This window comes from Phalacrocorax carbo, chromosome 8 (assembly GCF_963921805.1).
Source record: "Phalacrocorax carbo chromosome 8, bPhaCar2.1, whole genome shotgun sequence".
Lineage (NCBI taxonomy): Eukaryota > Metazoa > Chordata > Aves > Suliformes > Phalacrocoracidae > Phalacrocorax > Phalacrocorax carbo.
Window position 1 is genome coordinate 2924508 of NC_087520.1, and position 26930 is coordinate 2951437.

General features: G+C 44.7%; 1 protein-coding gene across 2 annotated transcripts in view; it reads right to left on the reverse strand.

Moving 5' to 3' along the window:
• FSTL4 (follistatin like 4) overlaps positions 1-26930 on the reverse strand; it is a 247838-nt gene that overhangs the window by 28049 nt on the left and 192859 nt on the right. For both annotated transcript variants that reach the window (XM_064458304.1, XM_064458303.1), the window contains exons 7-8: positions 15458-15624; positions 1785-1905 (exon numbers count right to left, since the gene is read on the reverse strand). In XM_064458304.1, the coding sequence (XP_064314374.1) occupies positions 1785-1905; positions 15458-15624 (288 nt within the window). The remainder of the gene's footprint in view (positions 1-1784; positions 1906-15457; positions 15625-26930) is intronic.

Genomic DNA, 26930 nt, shown 5'->3' on the forward strand with positions numbered 1-26930 from the left:
ATCCTGCAGTGTTTTCTAGCAAGCCTGGGTTGATGCCAGAATGCATGGCATTTTTTTTGCAGTATTTAGTGACTATATAGCTACATCAAAAAGCCAACATGGATAGTGGGGTTTTTTGTATAACAGTGTCCTTGTATTAATAGGAAACACCACATGCAGCTGTGGTGTGAAACTTCCATTTAAAAAGAAAATGTGGTTTTCAACAACAAGTTAAATCTAAGTGGCAGGCATGAGTATGAAATGAATCAACCCCTCCCCACGCTCCATCTAGCTTTGTTCTCATCCTGGTTCTAGTTTCAAAGCCTTTGGGCCTCATATTCTCAGTAATGATAAAGTCTATGCTGCTGTCTGCCAACTAAACTCCATTCAGGCCTCATAATATATCACATAATATACACGGGATTAAGTTGTTAGCACGTGTTTCTTTCAACTGCCATTCATCACACAAATAGCACTTTGAGGAAGGAAACCTGTTTTCCCAGCTGCAGCATGCACAATCTAGTTATCCACATTGCTGAGACTTTACAGTTTACTATCTCAAAAGATGACAAATTATTATGTAGAAACATCGCGTCGGTTTTCATTCAAATCAACTGGATGCTTTGCGCTCTCCTCCAGGTCCTTGCTGTGGGCGGGGAGCACTTACACACATCCAGAGGACCTGAGCTGCAGTCAAACCTAAACCCCACGTCCACCACGGTGCTTTTTAAAGCGCATAAATGCCCCTTTTTACTGTTTCTCTTTGTGTCAGCCTCTCTCTGTTAACCTGTTTGTAGCTATCTGCCCTTACCAATCGACAGCCCTCCTTTGTAGAGGTCAGCTCGTGTCTAGATAAAGAATTAAGTATTACGTTTCTTTATAATATAGCTGCTGTAATAAAGTTACTGAATTTTCCTGTCAAACGAAATACCTTCATACCAGAGTACATCAAAATCTACCCATAGCGAGCCACGGATTACCCTGTCTCCTATTCTGGAGATACTGCTGGGCATATCAGCACATGTAAATATGGGATTGAAGTTGGATAACGATTTTGCTGCTGGGGAGGTGGATATTCCACGGGCTGGTCCCTCGATGAGATGCCGGTTTAAGCTAATGTAATTTTAAACTAAATCCGACTGACTGAGTCTGAGGTCAGAAGGAAGACAGCAAACACCTCAATATAAGTTCCACCAGGCGCAAATGTGGTCCGGGGGATGGAGGTGAACGAGAACGCTGGAACACGGCCCCTGTGATTCCCTCACCTGTAAAATGGTTTGCCCTCATTTTGCAACCCAGTGGGCCATATCTGTAGCCAATGTAAATAGCCCTCAGTGAACCAAGCTGACTACAACCAGGTAATAATCTGATATATAGCTGTGAGTTAGAGAGCTAGTTCTGGAAACACTGTGCTGCGTTTATTTAAATATCCTGGGCTGTTTCACGCAACAGAAATGATTTTCTGGAAGAAGAAATTATTGAAGCTACGCTTCTGTTGATGAAAGTAGTCATTAGTATAAGACATGCTTTGAAACACTGCTCTTGACTCTATGGAAATGTTATCGACAGCTTGTTTTACAGTTAGGATCCCTGCTGAAGCCAGGTAATTATACACGTCCCCCCTTGGTACCTTTCTTTTTGATTGCCTGTGTGATAGCACGAGTGAGCAAACCCGCAGCTGCGTTCGCTCTCGCACAAAGACGATTTGGTGCGTGGCTTTTCACATCTCTGTTGCAAATGAGATTAACACGCAACTTTGCTTACAGGACCGTTTTCATGGATTGTCATGTATGCCATTTACTAACCATTCACCTGAAGGACGTGGGTCTGATACAGCTCTTCATAGCCGTAGGCATGACAGGTGAAATTGCCCATGTGAATAGTTGTTACCTTGGTGATGTAGAGGGAATCATCTTCTCCAAAATCCTGTAGGTAACAAAAGACAGGAAAGGTGCCTCGTTATTTAGTAAAAATATTTTAAACACCACATGAAGGAAGACTACCTGTTCAGCGGTTTTGAGAGCATCGCAACGTGGGAACACAGCTTGAATTTTGAACAGGAAGTTTTAAAGTTCATAAATCAACACGCAGGGAGAAAATGAGCAGCAATTTAAGAGTAAGGCAGAGTAACTCATCTGAGAACATGAACTTTTGTGCTGGTTGCTAACAAGGTGCTCTTTGCACATAAAAAAAGATGGCAATCTCCAGCTGTTTAATTTATGGGGGAATTTAATATCTACCTGTTAACCTCAGATGCATAAAATGCTAACTTCTGGGTGGGTGAAGGTTTCCGTTATCTCTGCCGGGTCTTAGAAAATGCATTGTAACCTTGAGACTTGATGAGAAAGAACTGAAACTGTTTGTCACTTATCTCAGACAATATCCTAGGCAGGAGACAACGAAGATGACAAAAAGTATTTCCTCAAAGAAACTTGTTTTGATCTGTAACTGCTTGACAAGTATCCTTCCCCTTCATCTTCCTAGATCTGCTCTCGCATTACTTCAATTTTTGATTGTAGATGGGCAAAATACGAATTAGGAGAAAGGATTTGGCCCTTGAATATGTTGAAAAAGTATGGTAGAATTCACCTTGGATTCAGGGTGGCACAAACCTGGTACAATAGGGTGAGTGTTGAAAAGTGGTTTTGCTCATGAAAACCACAGGACTTCTTTTCAAATTTCCATTGTGTGGGTAGGAAGCCAGCCTGCAGCCAAGGGGTGTACCGGGAAGGCCCCTGCACAAAGTCGTGCCTGCTGCCACCCTTGTCCAGCATGGCCACGAGGAGTGAAATGGAAGCGCAGCACTGCAGTGCGGTGAGGAGACGAAAACTCACAGCCAGCGTCTTCCAGTACAACTTCACTGAACCTGCCAGGGTGGATGGCATAAAGCAGGAATGCAAATTTGCTCTGCTGGTTGGGAGTCAAGAACTTGGGGCTTTGTGATGGAGAAAGTGAATCCATGCATAGAGGTGCTGATGCCGCTCCCTTTCCCTGCTGAGCCCATGGCAGGTCCAATGCTACAAGGAATCATCCTCATCCGTGCTGTTACTGCCAAACTCCCTGCCAGGTGCTCAGAAATTACAGAATCATAGAATCATTAAGGTTGGAAAAGACCTCTAGGATCATCAAGTCCAACCCCCAACGCAACACCCCCAGGCTTCCTAAACCATGTCCTGAAGTGTCACGTCTACATGTTGTTTGAACCCCCCCAGGGATGGTGACTCCCCCACCTCTCTGGGCAGCCTGTGCCAGGGCCTGACCCCTCTGGCAGGGAAGGCATTTTCCCTCATCTCCAACCTAAACCTCCCCTGACGCAGCCTGAGGCCGTTCCCTCTCGTCCTGTCACTGGTGACTTGGGAGAAGAGACCAGCCCCCCCCTCACTCCAGCCCCTCTCAGGCAGCTGCAGAGAGCGAGAAGGGCTCCCCTCAGCCCCCTCTTCTCCAGGCTAAACCCCCCCAGCCCCCTCAGCCGCCCCCCAGCACACTTGTGCTCCAGACCCTGCCCCAGCCCCGCTGCCCTTCTCTGGACACGCTCCAGCCCCTCCAGGCCCTTCTTGTCCCGAGGGGCCCAAACCTGAGCCCAGCATTCGAGGTGGGGCCTCCCCAGTGCTGAGTTATAAGCAAGAGTTGTTTGATCATCGACGGGCTACTCTCTAAACCAAAACCATTTGGGGCTCCTTATATCCTACGTTTCCTGCCTCTTCAGGGTGCATCTGCTCTACAGTTTGAAGCTTTCCTTTCCAGCCATGTTACTATGAACATTTTTCAAAGGAAGCTGTGATTCTGAGGCACGCTTCCAATGCCAGCTGGCACCCTTAAAGAAAAGTACGAAGTAGCCCATCTCTTACAGTATGGGATCAATCTGGCACTACTGCTGGCTCTTGAAACTTCTCCAGTAACTTCTGTCTGGTAGCAGAGCAACGTCTTCGTGCCTCTCCTCTCAGGGGCAGGCCAGCGTTGGCAGGGGGGAAGGGAAGTTTGGGAACTTGCCTAGTTTTTAGCCATGTTACAAGGCAGACTGCGAGCGAGCACCGAGAAGTACGGAGATCACAGGCAGGACAACAACCCTTCCCAAGCACAGGCCTTGACCTGAGGGGCACAGACGTAACCACCCTGGTTCTGCTATCCGCTACCCTAAGGCATGCGCTGCCCCAGCGTGCAAATGCGTGAACAGCTATAAAGAATAAGAGTCAATCCAAGATGATCCTGCAATTCATTATCTAGAATCAAAAGCTTCTCAGATATTACTGCCACCTTGGGTGTCAGGCAGATTTGCCATCTACACTACGGGATAAGCTGGTTGAAGTACCCAGCACTACGTTATTACAAATATCTACTCAAAAATGCCCATTTCAAGCATTTGCCTGTTTTCTGAGCAGCTGGATCCTTCCTGCCAGAAAGCAAAGATGCATGAGGAACTGCAAATAGAAAAGATATCAACCCTGTTTAAATAATATTTGCATGAGATAGAGAAAATGCTTGCAGTGGAGAGGACTTAATAACAGTTTTTAAAGTTAATCCCAAAGCAACTCAAATTGAGTTTAGATCAATAAAAGCAGGATGGCTACTTTTATGGAATGATTTATAAGGAGTTGTGGAAATACAGGACAATAAAATCTCCTCTGTTTTAAGTATGTTGCTTCTTTTAAGACAGCTCAGAAAAATATTATGAATGCTTGGTTTGTGCCCTGTAATTGTCTTTTTATGGACGATCTGTTTTTTTCCAATGCATACGAATGTTTTAATATAAGTAAAGCCCCCTGCAAAAACAAACTGATGCAAGATTATAGTATTACTCTCTTCCTCTCCAAATGCGTTTCTCCTGTAAAGAGAAGCTTATATTAGTAAAAGCATGGTTTATGACTCTTAAAAACTATTTTCTGACTTCCAGCACTTAAAGAAGGTTATCAAACACAATTCAGGTGAACACCACGTCATTTATGTCAGGCTCAGAAGGAAATTACCCGCCCTCTGTTAGAAACTGCACACACAGAGTAAATTCATGTACAAGTACAACTTCAATTAGAATGACCAGTATTAGATGTGGGAAGATAAAAAGTGATTACGGAATTTTGATTCCATACTGAACCTTTTGTTGCTACAGAAAGAATAGTGAATCCTCTATAAACTAATGACCCTTTCAGTGGGTTTATTTATTGCAGCTCACAGTTTCTCCTTACGTTTCCCTGTAGATATAATCAGCACGTTAGGATTTCACAGGTACATTTTGTCTATATGCATGCATCCTTACGCGCAAGCGCTTTGTGTGTAGATTTTATAGAGGTGTATTTGGAAGTGCTGTAAAAACCCAAGCCCTAGAGCGTTAGGAAACGGTGAGTCTTTGATTCCTTAATAGCCTCTAACTCTACCTCTTACACCCATCTCAGAAGCCCTGCAGCGCAGCGGGAACCGTCCCAGGCAGGCGGTGGGCAGCCCCGGCATCCCGGCTATTTCCCACACCCCTCCATGCTGCGCTGCCTCTGGGAGCTCTCGGGAGCGGCTCCGGTGCCTCTCTCGCCACTGCCGCTGTATTAACCAGGGTGTAAGTTAGCGCTGGCAGTGCCTGGCTGCTCTTTGGGTTGGCAGGGAAGCAGTCCTCGAGAGGGTTTAACGCTGTTTTATCAATCCAAGAATGGAGGCACTCAGTAAGGAATTTTTTTTTGCCTCTCAAAAACGTGTATCAGGCAAGTGGGAGCTCTTTGAACTAAACTTCTCAGAAACTGTTTAGCACCACACATTTTCAAAGACTCCTGTTCTGAGCTCCATCCCTCCATCCAAACACGCACACGTCAGCTTGCTGGGAGAACTGGCAGGGGAGAGGGTGGGGTGGGCAGAGGCAATGGGAAGAATTCACGCTGGGAGAAAGCAGAGGAAACATTTCATGTGTTTCGACTCTTTTTCGGAGAGCTTTTGCTTGCAAAGCCGGGTTTCCAAGTCACCACGAGCCTGAAAGCAGCCACAAGGAACCATAAACAAGTATAAAACTGATGCGGCGTAGTTCTTCTCTCCCTAAAAGTACCCCAGCTCTAAAGCAGAGCATCTCGGGGCTGTCCAGGAGTCCCAGCGAGCGCTGCACACCCCCGGGAGCGGGGCTGCCCCGCTCCCACCCCCAGCGATGCCCAACGGTCAACTGAAAAGACATTTTTATGTAACATCCCGTGAAAAAGGACAGGCAGCTGGGGGAAAGGCAAAAAAGGAACTTCTGAGACATGGTATTCCTCATTTACCACTGAAGGTGAATTTTCTTGTGAAGAGGTAGAAACAGAAGTGATGGAAATGGAGGCAGAAGCCACCCTAATCCCACAAACTGATGCGCCTTGCATCAAAGCGGCCAGATAAGGACAGACTGTGCATCGCCTCCACTTTATGGATTTCATTACAAAATAATGTTACATGTTCTGGTAAAGCAAAAAAAATAATCAGCAAGCCATGCCTATAATTTCTCATAATTGATAAGGTCGACTCATGGCAGATGATAAATTGACTTCTCCAGCCACTTGTCTCATGTTTCCTCTCCCTTTTTTGGATAAAAATTTGTCTGCCCTTCATGAGCTTCCTTTATGTCTTGTGGTTACTCTTCAAATAAAGGGCTAAGTGACCTCAGAATATGTTTTAACTTTTCACGATTAAAAAAATGCACCACCCTGCATTTTAAATTGAGAACAGCTCGGTAATCTAAAAAAGTGATTAAAAAAAAAGTTGCTACTGCACGCAGCCAGTTTGAAAAATAACAAAGCAGGTCCCAGAAAACGGATATGTACTTTTTTTGTATTGGATTTCCTTTCCATCAGTACTGATTATGCAAGGCATCAGTCTCTCCAAACAGAAAATTTTTCATATTTATTTATCCCATTTCTCCCTTCTAATGCGTTCCCTGGTCATGCAATCTGCGGCAGCTTGGAGACACCGCGCTTAGAAATGTGTAAAACATCGCATATTGCCTGTAAATCTCGTTCCCATTCTGTCTCAAGTGAAATCCAATACGTGATTGTGACGCCACAAATCTCCTGCTCTGACACGCAGGAACGCGGCCGGCAGAGGGGGAGCCCCCGTTAGCCCGGGGCAGCCGAGCCGGGGCGACGCCGGAGGGTGCCGGGCATCAGCCGCCCGCCCTTTTTGCCCATTTCAGGTGCTTTTTCATGAAGCTTTCTAACATGCGTTGGCGTGGTTCCAAAAAGGAAACATATTTAAAATCCTTTAAATTTTTGGCGAAGAGGATCACTTGTTTTCTAGGAAGTCTTAGAGGAATTAGCATAGAGTAGATTCAGGCTTATTATTTTTTAGGATAACGTCCAGTTATTTGAGAAAAAAAAGACTTGCCGTATAGCTATAAATGGGAAGAAGGAACAGAAAAACAAGTCCCGGCGGCACAAAAGCAGATGGGCTCCCCACCTCCCCGGTTCTGGGCACCCGTCGCACACTCCATACGTGCAGGAGTGCTCCAAGCATGCCTTGGGGGCGAGTCCCAGAGACGGCCGATACCCCCTCACCGCGCTGACTTAAACGCGCCCGTAGCCGAAATGACGACAGAGGGACTGGAGCTCCCCGAGAGGTTTCTTCTCTTAGGAGAAACCCACCGGTTGCTGGGATTTCTTCCTTAATAATAATAATGATAACAACACTGATAATAATACTACTAATAACAACAACAATAATATTAATAATAACAATGATGACGATAATTCGCTTCACGTTTTGCCCCTTCCCTTTCAGCCCCTCCCGCCAAGCCCAGGGAAGCTGGGAGCCTTCCCCATGTGGTTTCAGCGCCTACCGACAAAACCAGTCCCAGCACCAGAGCTGGCTGGTGTCACTGGTTTTCCGCAAGGCGAAGAGAAACGCCATCACAATTTCATAGCAACCGGCACAGCAACGGAGATGTATTAACTAGTTCATGTTAAAAAAGCTTGCGTGATCCTCAGAGTCCTAGAAATCTCCCTCTGATAATGTTTACAGGATTTTAAAACAAAATGTACCCAAGCGTTTAATGAGATTATTATTATGCAAAATCTACAACAACGGCTATCACTTTGAAAACGATTTCTCCTCACTAATCAAATGTCTCTGATCTTTTTTACAATAGATTCATGAGTGATTCATATAAAAATAATAAAACCTAAATTAGTCATGGGCTCTTAAATCACTTTCTTTGGTGCTTTTAATAATTCATTTCCAGAGACAAGCTGAGAACTTACGCTTCATTAATATTATTTGTTCTTGGTTTTACACATGCTATCACTTTAGTAATTTACACGGAGAAAAATTCAGCCTTAAGCAAATGCCAGAAGACTACTGCAAACACGGCCTGATGGGGTATTAATTTATCTTTTCTTGTTTTTCTGCTCAAAGAATTTCGCACAACGTAAGACTTCGCCGGTGAGCCCAAAAAAGTTTTTGGCTTGAGCCTGTGGAAACGAACTTTTTAGCTAGTTGTGCAATTATAATAGAGATAAAAATGGATGGCTTTTGCATCCTGCGAAGCTCAGAGACGCTACAACGAGGAAAATCGATGGTAGGTCATCCTGCCAGAGCTGCTGGAAGGGAGGAATTAGCATACCAGGGATTTAGGGAAATGTTTCTATTAATTGGATCTACTGGACATTTCGGAGAAATGCAAAGATCATGGCTGAACAGGTACGTACCAATCTTGGGAGGAAATTATATTCACAAACGGCAACTTTCTCGCTACAGTACAGAGGTAGATAACTGGGATTCATGGATTTTGGCCTGTAATTCGATTATCAGTTCCATCAGCCAGAGCAGGAACGGGGCAGCACAACTCGTTTCAGAGAGGCCTAATTCACCTCATTCTCAATTTTTTTTCTAATGCATTTTTTTTACGCGAGCCAGTCTAGTTACCTTAACAATTCACAGCCGACGGGCTCACTCCTTTCTTCTTGCTCATTTTTGGAAGAGTCACACTATATTCTTCATTCTGCTTCTCTGTTACAACACCCAGACAGAGTGTGCGCAACTCACCTCTAGAGGGTTGCAGCTAACATCTCAGGTTTCTCAAGAATTTCACCAAGTACGTGCCCTATACCTCTCTCAAAAACACAAGCAAAACCAAACCACCCCAGGCTGCTACGAGTAACGTCTTCCTCCACAAAAACGGGATGTTTAGGAAGGTGAAGCCTTGAACTCCACTGGTTATTTAGGACCAGGCGAACAATTCTATCGTGTCCATGAAGGTATTTCTGCACTTGCAATAACCACCTACAAACTTTGGTCTGTGACTCAAAAATGAGTCGTTCCACTGAAGGCACAAGTGGATACAAGTTCTGTGATCTTTGTTACAGCAAAGTGAGAGATTATATATTCTAAGAATATTATAAGTATTAATTTTCCACTTAACCTCTACTTTAGAGCCTGCAAAGACCTAAGATAGTGTAAGCACTGTGCAATTTCTTAAACTTTGATTTGAAAGAGAAAAAACTTGGCTTTAAACACGCAACTTCCTGTAATTTACTCCCATCACTATATTACTGCAGCACCTGGGATGACACAGGGTTTGATCATTTTAATGGCCCGATTTCTATTAGCAGGGTATTAAGTGGGGTTACTCACACATGATCTTTTTATTATTTAACAGTGAAACTACATTAAAAACACCAACAGGAATATATCACCTTCATACCGCCTGTTTTAATGAGAAATCTAATCCAAGTGACTTGCACTTTAAAGGTTGGCCATTTGCTTTGGGTTTCAAATATTATGGAAAAATGGACACTTAAATGAACACGCATGGAAGGTGTATCAAGGCAGGCAGGCACAGATCTCGTTAGAGCCATGAGATACCCAGGTAGATGTGGAATGTGAGCAATCAATGATTCAGGAGGTGGTCTGTGGTCCCCCCAGCTTCATTTCTGCCACCTCCCCTTGCGCCGTGGACCTGGCAGAGGTTTGGTGGGCAGAGATGGAGGCAGGCTGGGGTTCAGCCAGAGTAAGGCACACAGATTTGTATGGGGAGGAGGAAAACCTATTTGGAAACGAGCATCACTTCTCCTCCTCCAAGCAGGGACTTACATCTCCAAGCTCAGCCTATGTATCTCAGGTGCCTCCAGGGACCTGGGTGATGACAGGAAACCCAGCAGCAAAACCCAGACTTTCTTCATATGACCTTAACAAAGGCAAGAATGGCTGAAGGCAGGAGCAGAGACCTCCCCAGCCGAGCCTCCTCCCCCGGAGAGGAGACAATAGAAGAGGAGATGCATGGGAACAGGGCGAGCCTTAGCAGGGCACGCTGCTGCGCTCCCATCAGCCGCTGCTCAGCCGTTTCCCAAAGCGGGGACTTGGTCCTTGCGATGAACAACTTCTCCTCCTGACCCTGGACTTAGAATCATAGAAACGTTAAGGTTGGAAAAGACCCTTAAGATCATCGAGTCCAACCACTAACCTATCACCGCCAAGTCCTCAACCATATCCTCAAGCTCCACACCTACCCTTCTTTTAAACACCTCCAGGGATGGAGACTCCACCACCTCCCTGGGCAGCCTGTGCCAGGGCCTGACCGCCCTTTCGGTGAAGAAGTTTTTCCTAATATCCAACCTAAACTTCCCCTGGCGCAGCTTGAGGCCATTTCATCTCATCCTATCGCTTGTTACTGGGGAGAAGAGACCGACCCCCCCCTCACTCCAGCCCCTCTCAGGCAGCTGCAGAGAGCGAGAAGGGCTCCCCTCAGCCCCCTCTTCTCCAGGCCAAACACCCCCAGCCCCCTCAGCCGCTGCTCATAAGACTTGTTCTCCAGACCCTTCACTTGTTTCATCACAGCTTCAACCCACCTGCCCCTCAGCCTGTGTGACGTCCCGACACTATGATACCAAACTGAATATGCAGGAAATCGGTGCGGGGGAGCATTTCGGACAGGAAGGTCCAAGATTTCTTTGAGAATTTGGCACATGGACTTCTCACTGGACGTTCCTCCATGTACTTTGTGCAAGACGAGCTGACTGAGACACACAAATGACAGCAATACACAAATGATGCGCTGCATTTTGTTACCTCGTTGGAGCTTGCTTTTTAAGGGCAATTTTTGACCTTTCATCAAACAAGGAGAAGGCCGTAAGGACATAACGGAGCTGCAAAGCACTCGCACAGCCCTGCCTTTAACCCCCTTGGGCATCAGCAGAAATGAAGAAACCTGTATTTCAATGATCTGTCACAAAAAGCTTATTTTTGAACTAACGATCTAATGCAGATTTGCGTTCAAGTGTAGGGATCAATATGAAATGAGTAACGGAAGATACTCATGAATTTATGTTATAGCTTCCTGCATTACACTGGTAATTCACCAAATTCTTATCTACCTGTATTCCGCAACATTTGTTTTCTTACGGTAATATTCTCTTCTCCGTTGTTTGCATATGCTTCTGGAGGATAAACTTCTGTTTATAAATTTTGTTTATAAATGTACATACATTTCTCTGGAGATAACGTCAAATCATGTGAAACAATATCCTATAAATACTGTATAAACACATTTGACTCCATGAGGAGTTTATTATATTTTCAAATTGAGGAATGCTTTCATAATCACATATTTGGGAGAACAGACTGCTTGTCTAGGGGACAAAAGTACATTATTTTGAAAGATGACACATTTTAACCACTTCACAATTTGTAGTCAGAAATCAATTTATAGCCATCACGATCTTATCAGTTTCAGCTACATTATAGTTATTTTCTGCATGAGGAAAGCTGATGTGACTTTTTTGAAGTATAGCTGCAAAGGCACTTCTAATGGATAAATAATATGGATGGGTGATTTATGGATAAATAGTATTTTTATGCTAAAAGCAACCTTAAATGCAAGAAAAATAGTTTAAGTACACGTACCATTAAGATGGCTCTTTTGCAGTAGCTATGTGACAACTCATTAACGGAGCTCTTCACAGACAGGACAAAACAAATTATTAATGTGATGCTTATGAAAGCTTCTGATTAAGAGAGCAATGAAAAGTTATTAATATTTTGTTGCCAATCAAGATATCATATAAAAATGATTTAAGTAACGCACTTAAACAGGCTTTATAATAATCTTCAACCTTTCAGTTCTGCGTAGATTTAGGGTAATCTAGGTTTTTGCTGACCATCTTTGTCGCTTCCAGTATTAATCCGGAACACAGTCAACCTTCTCGTATCACATTTGTCAAGAATCTGGCGAGAATAAAGCCATGAAGGACTTCTCAGCTGTGCCTCTCCTGTGCTGCTCTCACAGCTTGTTGGAGGGATTCTGGTTTCTTTTCCGGAATAGGGCTTCTATTTTCATCTGATTTCCTGAATTAGCGTTTAGAAGAGAAAGGATTTAATTGAAATATAATACGAGGATTTTTCCAAGTGTGCGAATATCCTGTAGGTTTGTATGTGATTACCACTGCGCCAGGAGCAGGGAGGATTTTCTTGAAGTTAAAAAGGTACAATTAATCTCCTGTTGCACTTCCAATTAGCCAAATTGCTAACCTTATTGTGAAAAGCAGAAATGCAATCGAGTTTCTGCTTCGGGCACACTAAAAGAAAACTGAAGTAATTTAATTAACTGACTTCAAGTATATTAAGGAGCACAGTGCCTTTACTTTCCTGCTGTCAATGCCTTTAAATAGATCATTGGTTAATGTGAGTTTCCGTACCCACGAGGGGCCGAAGCTTCGAGCCGCCTGCTGCCACCCACCCCGACCCACGCCGTCGAGAGCGCGTGGCTGCACGGATTTTCACGCGGCGAACCTCCAAGAGAACGCTGACGCTGCTCCCACCCTACAGGCAAGTATCAACCCCACACACAAGTGTGTTCACGCTGCAGATGAACGTGGCTCGTGCCCCACGACTACCGGACTTTCTAAACTTGCGATCAATCTAGATAAAAAGACTGGATTTACCAGGTGCCCGTCCTTGGTAGCCAGAGAAGGGAGAGGCCCGAGCTCAGGAGTCCCACAGACTGCCCGCAGTGGGAGGGGGGAACTAGACGGTGGTAAACTCGAAATTGTGTCACCTCAAGTAACCAGACCAGAATACAGAAGGCACTGATACATGCAGAGCATCAAAAACTTTACGGTTTAATTAAAGATGGAAAAGGTGCGGAGGTGTTTATTAGACAAAAAAATGGCTGGTGCCCACTTGATGCAGGTGTTACGTGACAAGGCGATCGAGGTCATAAACTGACACGTGAAACATTAAAATTGAGGCCTAAATCCTGTTTTTCCTCCTTTGAGGAAATTTTCCTCCTTGGGAAATCTTTTTTTTCCCTCCTTGTGAGAATCTCAGGGTGCTCCTTTGATATAGTTTCTTGGTGATACTCAAGTTCAAACAGATCAAAAAATGACTTTTTTATTTTTCTGCTGTATTGCATGGTACTGTCCTAGGGCGTGTTGAATCATTCAGGAACCAGTCAGTTTACGTGCAAGGCCATAACTCTTCCCCTTAATATTTAATATCCAGTGAGAAAGAGAATTACGTATAAGTAAACCAGAAATCCACTTGGGCCAGCGCTAAACTGGGGAAGAATTGGCATTACAGCCTGAAAATTTACTCTTCAAAATTCTATTGAAAATAGTAGGAGCTGCAAACAAAGCCTCAGAGCTGTGTCATCTATCCTTCGTGGATGTGCTTGCACCCCAGTTCCTGGACTGTCACTTTGTGTGCAGTTTACACATAAACTTCTAACCTTTTTCAGATCCATGTGATCATAACCAAAATTTCATAAAGGTAAGACAAATAACTGGAATTGTCATTATATTTGGCCAAAAAATTCTAAGGCGGCTCTTGAGCCTCCAGAGTGTGTGGAAAGAAGTTTTCAGAACAGCTGAACCTCGCTTTAACCCAGCAACAAAAGCGAGTCTAGAAGCACCATGGCTCAGATCTATCTAGTGAATAGAACTGCCAAAAGAAAAGGCTCTTTCTAGACTCCGATTACACAAAGCTGGTGAATTTACTCACTCCAGATTAAATCAGTGCGTTGGCAGCGCATGTAATCTTTACAAAGCTTAATCTGTGTCAAGGAACGGACCTGTTTCGAGGCAAACCTGCGCAAGGCGGTACAGGCAATAACCTGCCAGGTCAAGCACCTGTTGCTTCACTACGCCACGCTCCGACTATGGCAGCGGACGCCTGACTTTGCACTTGGCAGGTTTCCACGCATTTTTAGTGCCAGTGACCCAAAGGTCGTTATTTTAACCCTGGCGCTGACGGGTGTTTGTAAGAAACCTGGCCGGGTGCGCCAGCTTTGGGCTGGCTGCGCAATCGCGCGCGTCCTCGTGGCGGCTCCCAGGGAGCCCTGGGCCAGTCCTGCGGCGGGGCGTTTGCTGGTTTCGTGTTGCCTTTCGACGGCATGCTCCAAACAGCAACGAGAAATGCATTTTAAAAGGGTAATTCTTGCTTTGATGAAAAGGATGTTTAGATGGTTATAATTACTGAGTTTGTGCACACAGTAATCACCTATACCTAGTGCACACAATTTTCCTGCTAAAGTAGGGTCAACAAGTAATGCACCGAGCTGCAGTGCGTTTTTCTGTCCTGTATGGTGTCATTTTTTTGTATTAATGCAGAAGAGTAAAACAAAGATTTTCACATTTCAGCAATCCTGGATACACAACAATTTAGGGAGCTGCAGTATTGACTGTAACAACTCCGAACTGAGCGGTTATCAAATTAACAAGAGCTGAACAAAAATATAAATCAACTCTTGCTGTAGTGTAATTAAAATAAAACCTGATTTATCGTGTACTTTAATGCAAAGAGAAATGAAATACAGACCATATTTTTTGCACGCTACTTCCCACTCTCTCCATAATTAAATGTTATTAAATAAACGAGTAAGTTTATACCATTATTCAGGTGTTGTCTTTACTACAAACTGTGACTCACCCATCAGACCTGTGCTGTGAACTAAAAGACTCATCTTCTTTCCTGCGGGGGTATTGCCACACCCTGCCGAATAACCCCGTATTTTAAAATGCTTATCAGAAACAGCAGCGGAGGGATGAGATACGAGAATTGGCTGAAAGGCAAGGGAAACAGGAGGAACGGAGGATATCATTTGGTTGAGACAGAGGAGAGATTTCATTGCCAACCATAAATGTGTTGCTTCATGCTCTCGATGAACCTGTTTCTTTGCACTGGGAGAGAGGACCTGCGGAGTTAATGGTCTGTAGAGCTACCTTCCCCCTGGGCTTCCAGGGCTGCTGCCTGTGGACCACAGGCTGCACCAAACTGAATGAGCAACAAGGGATGAAGTACCAGTGCTAACTAAGTGCTGAATTATCACAGTACTGAGTTTTAGCTTCATCATAACATATTCCAAGTACCCCTGCTCTCAGTTGTTTCACTTTTATACCTGAGACATATTCACATAAAACCAAAACATCGCGCCAGCTTCCAGTTTTCCGTAATAATAACAAGATAAAACTTGTTTCCTTAAAACTATCGCCTGTTGAATGAAGTCATATTCAATGCCCTAAAAAGAAAACAACAAGAGTAATTCAGGACTTACATTGATGTCCTCTAAGTCGAGGAAGTTGAGGATGACGCCGTTGCGCTTCCAGATGATGGGGGGCCGCAGCGCCCCGCGGATGCTGCACGTCAGAACCGTGCTCAGGCCAACCGTGATAGTGGTAACGCTGATCTTCTGGTCCTCTGGCAGGCTCAGCTGGACCACCTCTGCAAAAGGCACCAGAGCAGGAATAATATCGCATACTACAAAGGGACGCTGTTCCCCTTCTCCCCACTCTGCCTTTTTCCCTCGTTCCAGGAATAACTTTGAAGGATTCCAGCAAGGAGGTGGATAGCTATGTTGTAAAAAAAACCCCCCGAAACAGTAAAGCCAAGCAAGAGACAAAAATTGCATCTGCAACAACCAAACTCCCTACACCATTCTCCTGAGACGACTAGCAGCGGTTGTGGCGTTAGGGCACTAAGAGGGGTCCTCTGGCAAACCTGGCTGCAATATTTAATCGACAAAGCAGTCGGCAACAGGAGGACAAGCAAAGGCTCTCCTGCTTGAGACCATCTGGGTTTGTTTCTCTAGAGGACTCCTGCCAAGAGCCTTTGAAAAGGCACAAGAATGAATCAGGTTCTTTCCTTGAAGAAGCAGATTTGACGACTGCCGTCACCGAAATAGAAATAAACGCAGTTTTAAATTGCCCAAATACTGGGAAGTCTCCAAGCAGGAAAACTCCTTTACCAAATGCAGCAACCTACGGCACCTGAGATACTGAGGAGGTCGTCCTCCATTTTCTCATGTTTTATACAAATTTCAAAAATCAGTTATTTTGACCTACATGTACCACACAAAAGAAACACCCGAGGCAGCAGGCCTTACTGAAAACCACTCCAGCATCTCTCTAAAACCGCACCAACAACCCATTATTTCCTTCTGGCCAACGCTCACAGGCTGCGGCTGCGCATTTTGCCACGCGTGGCCACGCAGGCAGGTACGACGTTTGGTACCAGAACTACCCTGGGCGCAGATTGCCATTATTAAGCAATTCGGCAGCAGCGAGGCAGCAACGGGGCAATCAGGGCACATTGTCAAAGCTGCTGCATTCACAGTTTTATCATTCACATGACGGTTTTTGCTTACTCTCATTCACAGGCTTGCCGATAAGAAAGCCTTCAAACTGTATTGCATATAAATGCTGAAAACCGGTCTTTCAAGGTAATGAGTGGGGAATGTTCACAGCCCTTTGGGGTTATGTTGTTTCAGTCAACTCAGAAACTTGGAGTGGGGGATGGAACACCCTCTCCTGGACCCAAGGCATCTCCTTCCTCACGTCCGCTGGCATTTACTGCAGCAAACCAGGGATCACACAGACCCGTGCTGCCTCACCCGAGGCCATGCACTTTGGGAAAACCCGCTTCAAGCAGTGATGACATGGTAAAAATGGCATACGGGGTCAGGCTACGCCCTCCCATCGGCTGGCAAAATTGCTCTTCATCCTGCTTGGTTGCTTCTCCCCTCTCGTTACGACCCGCACAAGACCCGCGTATCACTTACAGAGTATTTGCGTTGGTGAGGGCTAAATGCTTCGTGCACTTCCTTCCAGCCCTCTGAAGAAGCGCTGACTTTCAGTGGATCCAAACACTCATTTTTATCATGTCAGTTCACAGCTTAAGATGCAATTTTGCCTTAAAAGTTAACAGCTTTGGTGGGAAATTCTTGCGCTCTTTTATGGGGCTTTACGCTACGGAAAGGCGTGGAATAAAAATAAAAACCTCCAGCACCTACTCTCGCAAGCCTCGTTTTCCATCTCTTCATAACCTCTAATGGAAAAATTGTTTTATCATCTCTTGAGTAGTAAATCTGTTAAATCTGTTCACTAAAATATTCAGTCCATATCAGCAGCCTTGGGAAGCCTGGAAGGACTCACTTCCGAGCACTGGTCTACCAACGGATTGCGAACCCTTAGTGCAAAACCTGCTCGTGCAGCAGGACCCTGACAGCTCTGCATCCCTTCCCTTCCTGCTTCTTCCACACTTAATTAAATGTGCCACAAATCGTATTCACCACCGTAGATCTGAGGCCGGCTCAGGGCTGCGGGGATCAATACTGCATTGCGCGTCGGCCGTTCTCCCACCTAATATTCCTAGCGCTACGTTAGGACGAGCACCAGCTGTTGAAAAGAACCGGTAGCTATAATTCTGAGATATGGTTGATCAAAAATAGGAACGTTTGACCAACGCACTGCTATTATTTGGGTCGTGGTGGCTCCCACAGGCATTGCGTGAGAAGGGGGCCTGACACAGTCGGACCATCAAGCAGTTTCTACACCTGAAACTTTAAAATCCAAATGGGGAGATGGAGGAGGAGTGGGGAAGGAAGGAAAACGTTACGCACCCAAGGCCACGGAGCAGGTTAGTGCCAAAGGCAGGGACAGATAAAACCTCATCAAATCACGTCACCCTCGGTACCTGCTGGAGGAGATCAGAGACGCGGCCACGCGGGCCCACAGGAGCGGTGACGTCCCACCCCACCGCCCTCAGGCAGCTGCATGAAGCATGGAAACGGGGGCTAATAACGTAGTTATCTGCCTAAAAGAGAGCTCCTTTTTCTGAATAAAATATTTGGAGTGCACTTGACAGGATAAAGAACTGATAATTACAATAATTTGTAGCATGGAGTAGGGCTAATGAGGACATCTTTTCTTGAGGAGAAATGAAATAGAGGGTCATTCATTTATGAGAGAATTGGTTTTTTCATCTTACTGCTGTTTTCCTTAATTCCCTCTGCTGTTTCTCACACTGCCTTGAGTTCCCCGGCTCACGCTGGGCTCCCATCAGCTCCCTCTTCAACAGGAGAATTTAAGACTCCCCGCCCATCTTCCAAATGATAGCTAAAGAGGCTTTGGTTTTAGAAGCACACTAATGAAAAAGACATTAACTTTTAATTAGGAAGACACCTTGCATAGCCGCCATTCTTGGATGAACCGTATCAGGCCGAGAGACGAGCACGTAGTTAGTACAGACAATACGAACACGCTCCTTTTCTGAGTAGTTCTATGGAGTATGTTTGAGGGCATATTATCACCGGTACCTCTGAGGGCACCTTATTAACATCTAAAAGCCTTTCAGGCTTATTTTGTGTGGCTGTAGTCATTGCTTTATTGTTAACTGTAGAAAAGATTTCCTTACATAATCGGGTGTACTGGGGAGGAGACAGAGATTCCCTAAGAGGACGCGAGGGCTGGACTTTTAAAAAATCTTTTAAAAAACTCAGAATCTTGTCCTTAAGTTACAGAGCTTAGACACACTTGATGCTAGTTGGATTATGTGTATAAACTATTCAAGTCACCGTAACGATTCTTGTGTAGAACCTCTAGATTAAGTAGGGAACACTGTTTATTTTTAAAAACCTTCAGGAGATAAGAGGATTTTTACCACACGTATAAAACTCACCAGAAAAAATGGGTACTATACAAAGTGAGCTCACTTGCAGAACACGGGCTGGAATGGAATTTGGTCCTAAAATCCAGCAATTTTATGTTCATTTGGGGATTCTGCAGGATGATGCATGCAAAACAGCTTTCTATATTCAACAGATTCAAGCACTATCGGTCCCAGCTGATCGTATATATCAAGTCATGTCAAACCTGGTACTCTTGTCTGGGATTTCAGCTGAAGCAACTCCCCAGCCTACTCCAGCTGGAAATAAGAAGAAGGTTCCTGCCAAGTACTCTGCCGTCGGGGAGAGATGCTATCATCGGGGAATGGGATGCTATCATTTTTGACTCAGCTGTTAAAAGTTGAGTCAGGGGTAAAGCCCTCATAATAACCACCTTTAAGAAGGAATGGGGGTAGCTACGTCTCTGTGGATCAGAGGTCCGGGGGTGATCTTTCATCGGGTACTGCACCAAGTGGAGAACAAAACCAAGGTCAGTAGAAGGCAGCCAGAATGCCGCAACCTCTCTGTGCTGATGGCACCAGCTCGGCACCTGAAAACAGTGCAGCTCCAGGAGTTAGGGCAGTGCCGTCTTCGAACCTTTCTGCGCCTTTCAGGAGGGCGAGGGATCACTCCCTGCGTGCCAGCGGTCGGCACCGAGAGGTTATCGAGGGGAGGGATCGCTCTGTCCTGTCTCTCGCTCCTTTGCTCTCCGCTATTACATGCGATCCGAGAGAAGCTGTGACGCACCGTGGACCTTTGGTGACCCAGGTGCAGCCAGTCTGATGTTCTTCCGTGAAATTTCTCGCAACGCCGGGTCCCACGGCGACCCATTTGAGAACGCGAAGTCTTACTAATTCCTTTTCTTGTTAAAAACGTCAAGATATTGTCGAACATTTTCCTCGGCCCCTCCTCCGCTCCAGTTTTATTTCTTAAGGTGCTAAGCTGGAGTTGCACGGCACCTTCGCAAGCTCTGCATACTAATGTAGGCAGGTATTACTTGTGGTGCTGTTTTACCACGGAAACCTTTTTCTCTACTGTCATTTGCAGCCCGCCAAAGGCAATCATAATTTCACAACGAAGACATGTATAATTGAGGTCATTACAGGGAGCAACCTGGAATGAGCATCTACGGAGAAAAACTCATTGATTTAGCATTGCGTGGAGATAATTTACATAGTAAATGTGGGTTGCCTGCCTGCCTCTGCTCACGCTACACTACATGCAGAAACAGATTTCACACTTTAAAAAGTGCTTAATATCATTAATTAGATCTTTTCCCTTAAATCTGAAGAAAATATACTTTTTAATACATTGTTGCCACCTTTAATCATTGTTACATTTGTTCACGGATATCTTGCCTTGCTCAAACAGAATACGGAGCAACCGACCCTGTTGCTTAGATCCTGCTTAGGGGACAAGGCAATACTTTTTTAATCCTGTAACGTGCTCTCAGTGGGGAGACAATGTGTAGCCCTGCTTGAAGCCATGGGAGGATGACTTTCAAAGAAAGCCTCAGGCACAGAATCTTGCCCCCAAATTAATGCTCCTGAGCAAAGAGACCGTTTGTTTGTGAACTGAAGCACAGATAACGCAGCCCTAAATACACCATGTTTCTCCAGCGACGGTTCAAGTCAGGATTGATTTAATGGGATGAGCCTCCACTCAATTCCCCGAGTCCTGCAGCTCTGTTTAGGCACCGCGTTGCATTAGTAAGATCTGTTTATTGCCTTGTGGCCCAATACTGGAGCACAAAGGTCAATGGCGATTTCAGCATTTGTTTCAACTGATAAAAGAGTCTTCTCTAGCCGAATACGTTCTCAGGTGAGGAGCTAACTGAATCAAGAAAATCAAAACAATTAACAGATCAGAGGAAAAAAAAAGGATATAACTTTTGTAATTATCTTTTCCCCCAATAATTTTGATGAGATGTATTAGGCTTTGCGTAGAGAGGGGGCAGCAATTTTAGACCCCCTTAAATCTGAGCCGACTGCAGCTAACGGATTTTAAAATGACCGTGTTACATGTGAGATGTATTTATAAACACTCAATTGAACACGAGATTTGAGCCAAAGAGTGAATCCAGCGATACTGGTTGGGAGACCCTGGGATGAGACGTGGTCACCTAGTTAGTCACCGCAGAGAGAGACTAAAAGAAACGAAGGGCAGTTCACAGTGGGTCCGGATCTGTACGGCACTGTATAATGTGCTTATAAATTACTTGTATTAGCATGTGATTTAGTTTCTACCCTGCTCTATAGACCAAATAAATGAATTAATAAAAACCTTAGTACGCAGATCACCCTGGGTTGGCATGCCTTTGCAAACCTGTCACACCGGCTGTTTTTAGGACTATCTCCAGAAGAAATGCTGCCATGCTATCACATTTTGCTGGTTATTACAGTTCAACGAGTCCCTCTTACCTGGAGATATTTGCTGTCTTCTCACCTGTCCGGAGCCAGGTGACAGGACTATCCATCACCAGCCCCAAAAGAAAACTCCATTTTCTGAACACCAGCTTAGAATTACAGGAGAGCCAGTCATGCTCCTAAAAATGTTTATGTTATTAATTAACACCATTAGAGTTGTTAATGAACATGATTAAAGCTGTTCACAATTAATTAACCCAGAGAATTCCTACAGCTCCTGCATCAGTTCAGAGCAGGTGATCGGGACGAGTCTTCTGGCTTTATATCCCGTGAAAAACACCATCAAGAGCTGGCTCGGCCTCTGGCCACCCCTGGTGTCACTCCCCACTGCCCAGCTGGTCTCCGTGGGATGTTTTAGGAGTTTGGTTTCTCTCAAAAAGAGGTACCACAATGCAGCATTCCTCTAAGGCCTGTAAGCTTAATTAATGTGAATAATAAAACGATTTCTAAAGCTAAGTAGAAATATTCACATGTCAGCTTTATTTTGTAACCGCAATAATTCAGGTCCTGAATGTAATTTATAAATCCTCAGGACCTTAGGCGTGCTACTTCAGAAAGTATTTTATTGTAAATTCTCTATTAAATTCGTAATGCTGTTTTCTAAGTCATGAAAAGGCATAATCATATTTCTAGCATTATGAAAGAATTTAGTAGCTCGAGCCCTCTCCTGTCATTACTCTTGAAGGCCACAGGCTATGACTCCCTGAGGTAGGTCCCAACCTTGCACCGAAAGCTAAAACCTGTCTTGTGAAATGCAGAATAATGTGTGCAAATCACCAGCGACATTCAGCTCTGGTGTGGTGCTAGAGGACAAGACCCCGTCTTCTCATCCCTGTCAAGTCTCTTCTCGTCTGTGTGACCATGACCTCTAGATCAAATGTAAGAGAAAAGCAGCTACTAAAACACTTAAATATTACAATGCCTTTTACTTCTTTTCAGCAACTGAGACATTTTGTGTGTCCATAACGCACTATCACCCGCATATCACAGAATGGTTTGGGTTGGAAGGGACCTTCAAAGATCATCTGGTCCAAGCCCCAGGCATGGGCAGGGGTGTCTTTCACTAGATCAGGTTGCTCAAAGTAGTTGGTTATTTAGATAATGAGAATATGCAGAATAAAACAAAGCTTAACTTGAAGAGGGGACAACAAAAAACATCTCATCTCAGCCTGGTCCAGCTTCTAGGAGGGATCGGGACTTCACATGCAGACCAAGCTGCCCTTGCTCCTGTGCAATACGTGCATTCTCCTGAACCCTCTGGAAGGTGAAGAAATGCCCCCAGGGGAGGATGAGTGCCATTTCCAGCTGTGGACTTGAGAGCAGCCGAGGATGTTTCTTGCACAGCCCTGCGAGGATGGATTCAGATATCTTGAACTTCAGGGATCTGGAGGCTGGTATCAGCTCCAAGCCGGCATCTCAATCCCCTCCAGAGCCCACGCGGGGCCCTGGGTCACCGTGCCTGGCTTGGACACATCGCAGGATGATGTGATTTGCACCCAAGGAAAGCCAATTTCTCACATTGACTATAGAGAAAATTCAGGGGAGTAACTCCAATAGAGCCACCTGCACTGGAAACGTCTACATCTGGAGAGGGAAACTCTGTTCAAACAGCTGCTTAGAAATGTCTCTAAATTATACATGAATTCCTTCCAAAAAACCATATATTTTCAAGAAAAGGAGCCCAGCTTTCCCATATAAATTTGTATCAAGAACATGCACATAGGTAATAAATTTGATAAAAATCACTTATATTGACTTTTAACCAAACACAACTTCTTTATGGACTGGATTCTAACGATCAATTTCTTTTTCTTTTTTTAAAGAAAACAAGCAACACATTTTCCGTCATAAAATCCCATCACTGCCCGCCTGTTAATAATCAGAAGGGGAACATTTAGTTTGTGCAGAAAAGGATAATTCATTCATTCTTGAAAGTACATGAATAAATATAAGTTGTTCAGTGCTTAATTATCTAATCTCCTGAGGGTGATAAGTGATGGATTCATTATGTAAATAGGCGTAAGTAGTCTATTTTAGACAATAGTTTACATAAATGCATTTGTTTTTTACTTTAAATTCCTATTTCCCACAGATTGAGAGCAACACTGATATGATTAATTTTTGATAAAATATTCCCATGTTGCGTCAACAGTGTGCTGCCTAGGCTGGAACAGCCACGCACTTCCCCAGTCGATTTATTAATTTGAAAAGTAAAATTGCTAATGGTCCGGCAGGCTCTCCTAATCGCTTCTGGCAGTCAAGCCAGTTAAACGCTCGACTCAAAAGATTTGTCTTTTTTTCCTCAGAAGAGTCAAAACCGTACTATAATATACTGCATATCTACCATGCGCTATAGCATACATACTCTGCGAATAGCTATGGGAGAGCGATTTTAAAATCTGTCACTGAACCCACAGAAAAAAAGACTATTATGGATTTTTGGGACAGATGAGCGGTGTTACAGCTGCTCTCTCTGTTTCGCACTCTCTACTCGAACCTATTGAATTGACAGAAATAATTAGCATCAGTTTTTACTCTGCCACAAAAGCAACAGTTGTCTCTTGAAAAAGGTTTATTTCAGCATTTCTAGGACTTTCCAGTCCTTCAGAAATACCTTAGCTTTGAAATGGAGAACTCTTCAGCATGGGTAGGTTCTTTTCAAAGCAATGAAACTTTTCAGAACAGCCACTATCTGTATTTAAACTACAGCATTTCAGAGTTTCAGAGGACCAAAGACCGTATGAAACCACTAAACCCACTAAACTCTTTTTTTTTGTAACTTCTCTAAGTTACAGCAGCTGAACTGATTTATACCTGATTTAAGGCAGAAAAAGATAGCTTCTGGTGGAGGATGTGGCACGCCAAGCTTCTCCCTGGAGTGAATTTTTATGGCTGCTCTATAAACCCCTGGGGTTTATCATGGAAATACTGTCAGACCATTAAGTCCAGCCTGACTTGTGAGAACCGCTGTAACGTGTACGTAAATTACTTTGAAAATAGAGACAAGTCAGGCCACAGGGTATTTGGGGTTCAAGAAGCATTCACGTATAGTTTAAAACCACTGAGACATCAAAAATGGCTGCACTGAACTGCTCCAATCCCTCACACTCTGTTCATTTTACTCCCAGTTCTTGGCCAGCATTATACAATGAATGCGATACACTGAAAAATGCATGAACCAGGAAACCAGGAGCCTAGAAAATAGCCTCGCGCTGCTTCTAAACCCTACATCAAGGGTTTCTAAAAAAAAAAATCCCAAGCATTCAAAATCAGGTGTATTTATTTCTTTCATATTCCCACATTTACTGCGTTCATAAACAACCATATCAGCGATGGCATACCTTTCCAGTTGTAAATAAGCATTAGTAATATTTTTCACGGCGCTTTCATTGCTCTCTCTGTGGATGACTGAAAATTTAGCCATGGTGATTATACGGATTTTGCATCTTTTCTGACTCTGACACTTAACAAACGCAAGGACTCTGCTTTCCTGCGCTCACGCCGTCCCGAGCCAGAACCGCAGCGATTTCATCCCCCGCCTTCGCCTTCCACTCCAACCATCGCCCGTTCGGGTTTTGCATCATTAAAGTGAGAGTTCAGCCTCTCTCCGAGGCTTTTGGTGATTTTCCTTACAGCTGCCCTGGTCCCAGGCCGGCAGTATAAAATCAGAGCACGTTTCATTTGTAAATTATAGTTACATAAGCAAGGGAAAAAAAACAAGGCAATAAAAAGCAAGTGGCTATAGGGCACACCCGGATATTTATGTCATGCACCCCTGGCTGGATGTGGGACTTGCATAATATCGTTCCGAAATGCTGCCTCCCGGGCCGCAAAGCGGGATTACGGACATAAAGACTCCAGCTACGCCGGGGCTCGGCTGAACGCGCATCTTGAGGATGCATTTCTCCTCGTCCCCATGGTGCTGCCGGTCCTGCCTTGGAGGGTGAGGCTTCGGACCGATTTAATGCGTGCTGCAGTGATATACGGCTCTGGAGCTGGCCCAAACAGTGCCGATTCGGCTGCGGGGACCGTGCAAGGTTACAGCAAGGTTGCTCGGCAGCAACATTTATCCAGATAACATCTTGTATTTTAAAAATACATCAGTTGATAAAAACGTCTGCCTCAGCACTCTCGCCTGTGTCCTTCCCATACTCAAAACCCCCTAGCTGAAGTTGAGGAGCAAGTCAGAAATGTGCAGATGAACAGCAGCGATTTGCAAAGGAACAGGTAATTAAATAACATTTCCTTCTGGAGAGGAGGGTGAAGGGAGACCAAAGAGCAAAGAACAGTACCTAAAGAAAATCCCCTGGTTCGTGCTATCAGCACATCTATTGTTGTGGGCAGGTTTTCTCCCGGATAAACCTCTCCAAGCCCAAACCCCTGCAGTTAAGAGCCTTTTAACAACCGCACAGAAAGGGCCGGGTAATTCATCAGCGCTCCTGCACGATGCCTGGCAGGCAGCTGGGACTTTTTAACAAAATTTTGAATCAGCGTTTCAAAGCCGGCACAGCTCGGCCTTTCGCTGGGTTTAGTCTCCAGGGGGAATTGCAGGATGGACAACAAAAGGTTTGGAAGGGACCAGCAGGGAAGGGGTAAGTACAGGTTTCACGCCGCCGCCGAAACGGCTTCTCCCGTGGAGTGGAAACCTCTGCAGAGAGCTCCAGAGCTGGGGATGAGGGGTGGTGATGGCAGGAGAAGCAGATTTAAGTCCTCGCCTGGAGGGACGGTGAGCCCCGCTCTGCCTCGGTTTCCCCCTTGGGAAAGACCTCTCTGGGCCATTCTAGGAATAACACGTTTGAAAAGACTGCTCAGCAACCACGGCAAGAGGAGCCACACAAATACCCACAGGCGTGTCCTGTCCGTGGATTTCTCATTAAAAGATCCTTAGAGGTTCACAGATAAAATCCACATATAAAACTGAAATTTAATTACACCAAAAGACTTTGAAGCAGAGATTTGCGGCTACTGCTGTGAAAAACTTAAATTCCAGTAATACAAGAATGATAAATGCTGCATCCTTGAAAGTAACAGGAAAAACAAATCATCCAGACTATCATATTAAAAGGCATATTGAAAAACAAGATATGCTGGCAAAATCAAATGCGGCCAGTCATACTTTGTGTACCAACTGACACTAGCTTCGTGAAACTTGGAGATCCGCAGAGCAAAATGATTTATAGACGCTGTTCTTTATCGTTCAGGCTTATAAGTCTTATGTCACATAAACCCCCCTGGCATCAGAAGAACGTTCAGGTTGCAAAGGGAAGCAGCCGCAGGAAAGGAGAGCGGAGACAGCCCGCATCACTTGGGTCGCACGCACGCTCTTGTGAATTCCGCCAGCGTACGCTACTTTTGCACAGAACAGACAGGGCTTATTTGGACAGCACCTACTCAATATTTTGTTTTTCTTATCTTATATCCCCAACCTTACTTCCAACTATTCAAATGTAGCCCCGAAGGCAGAAATGATTCACTTCTCCCTGGCTTTTTCTGTAACACCCTCCACCGTTAAATCCACTTCAGAAATGCTCGTGAGGACCTTTGACGTGTTTGCTTTAAGTGAGTTGTGCGGCCTCAGAGAGGGATTATTTAGCACAAAGTACTTTTTAGCCCCTCTGCCTCATTCCTGCTCAGCTCCAGCCTGCTCCCACCCCGACCTG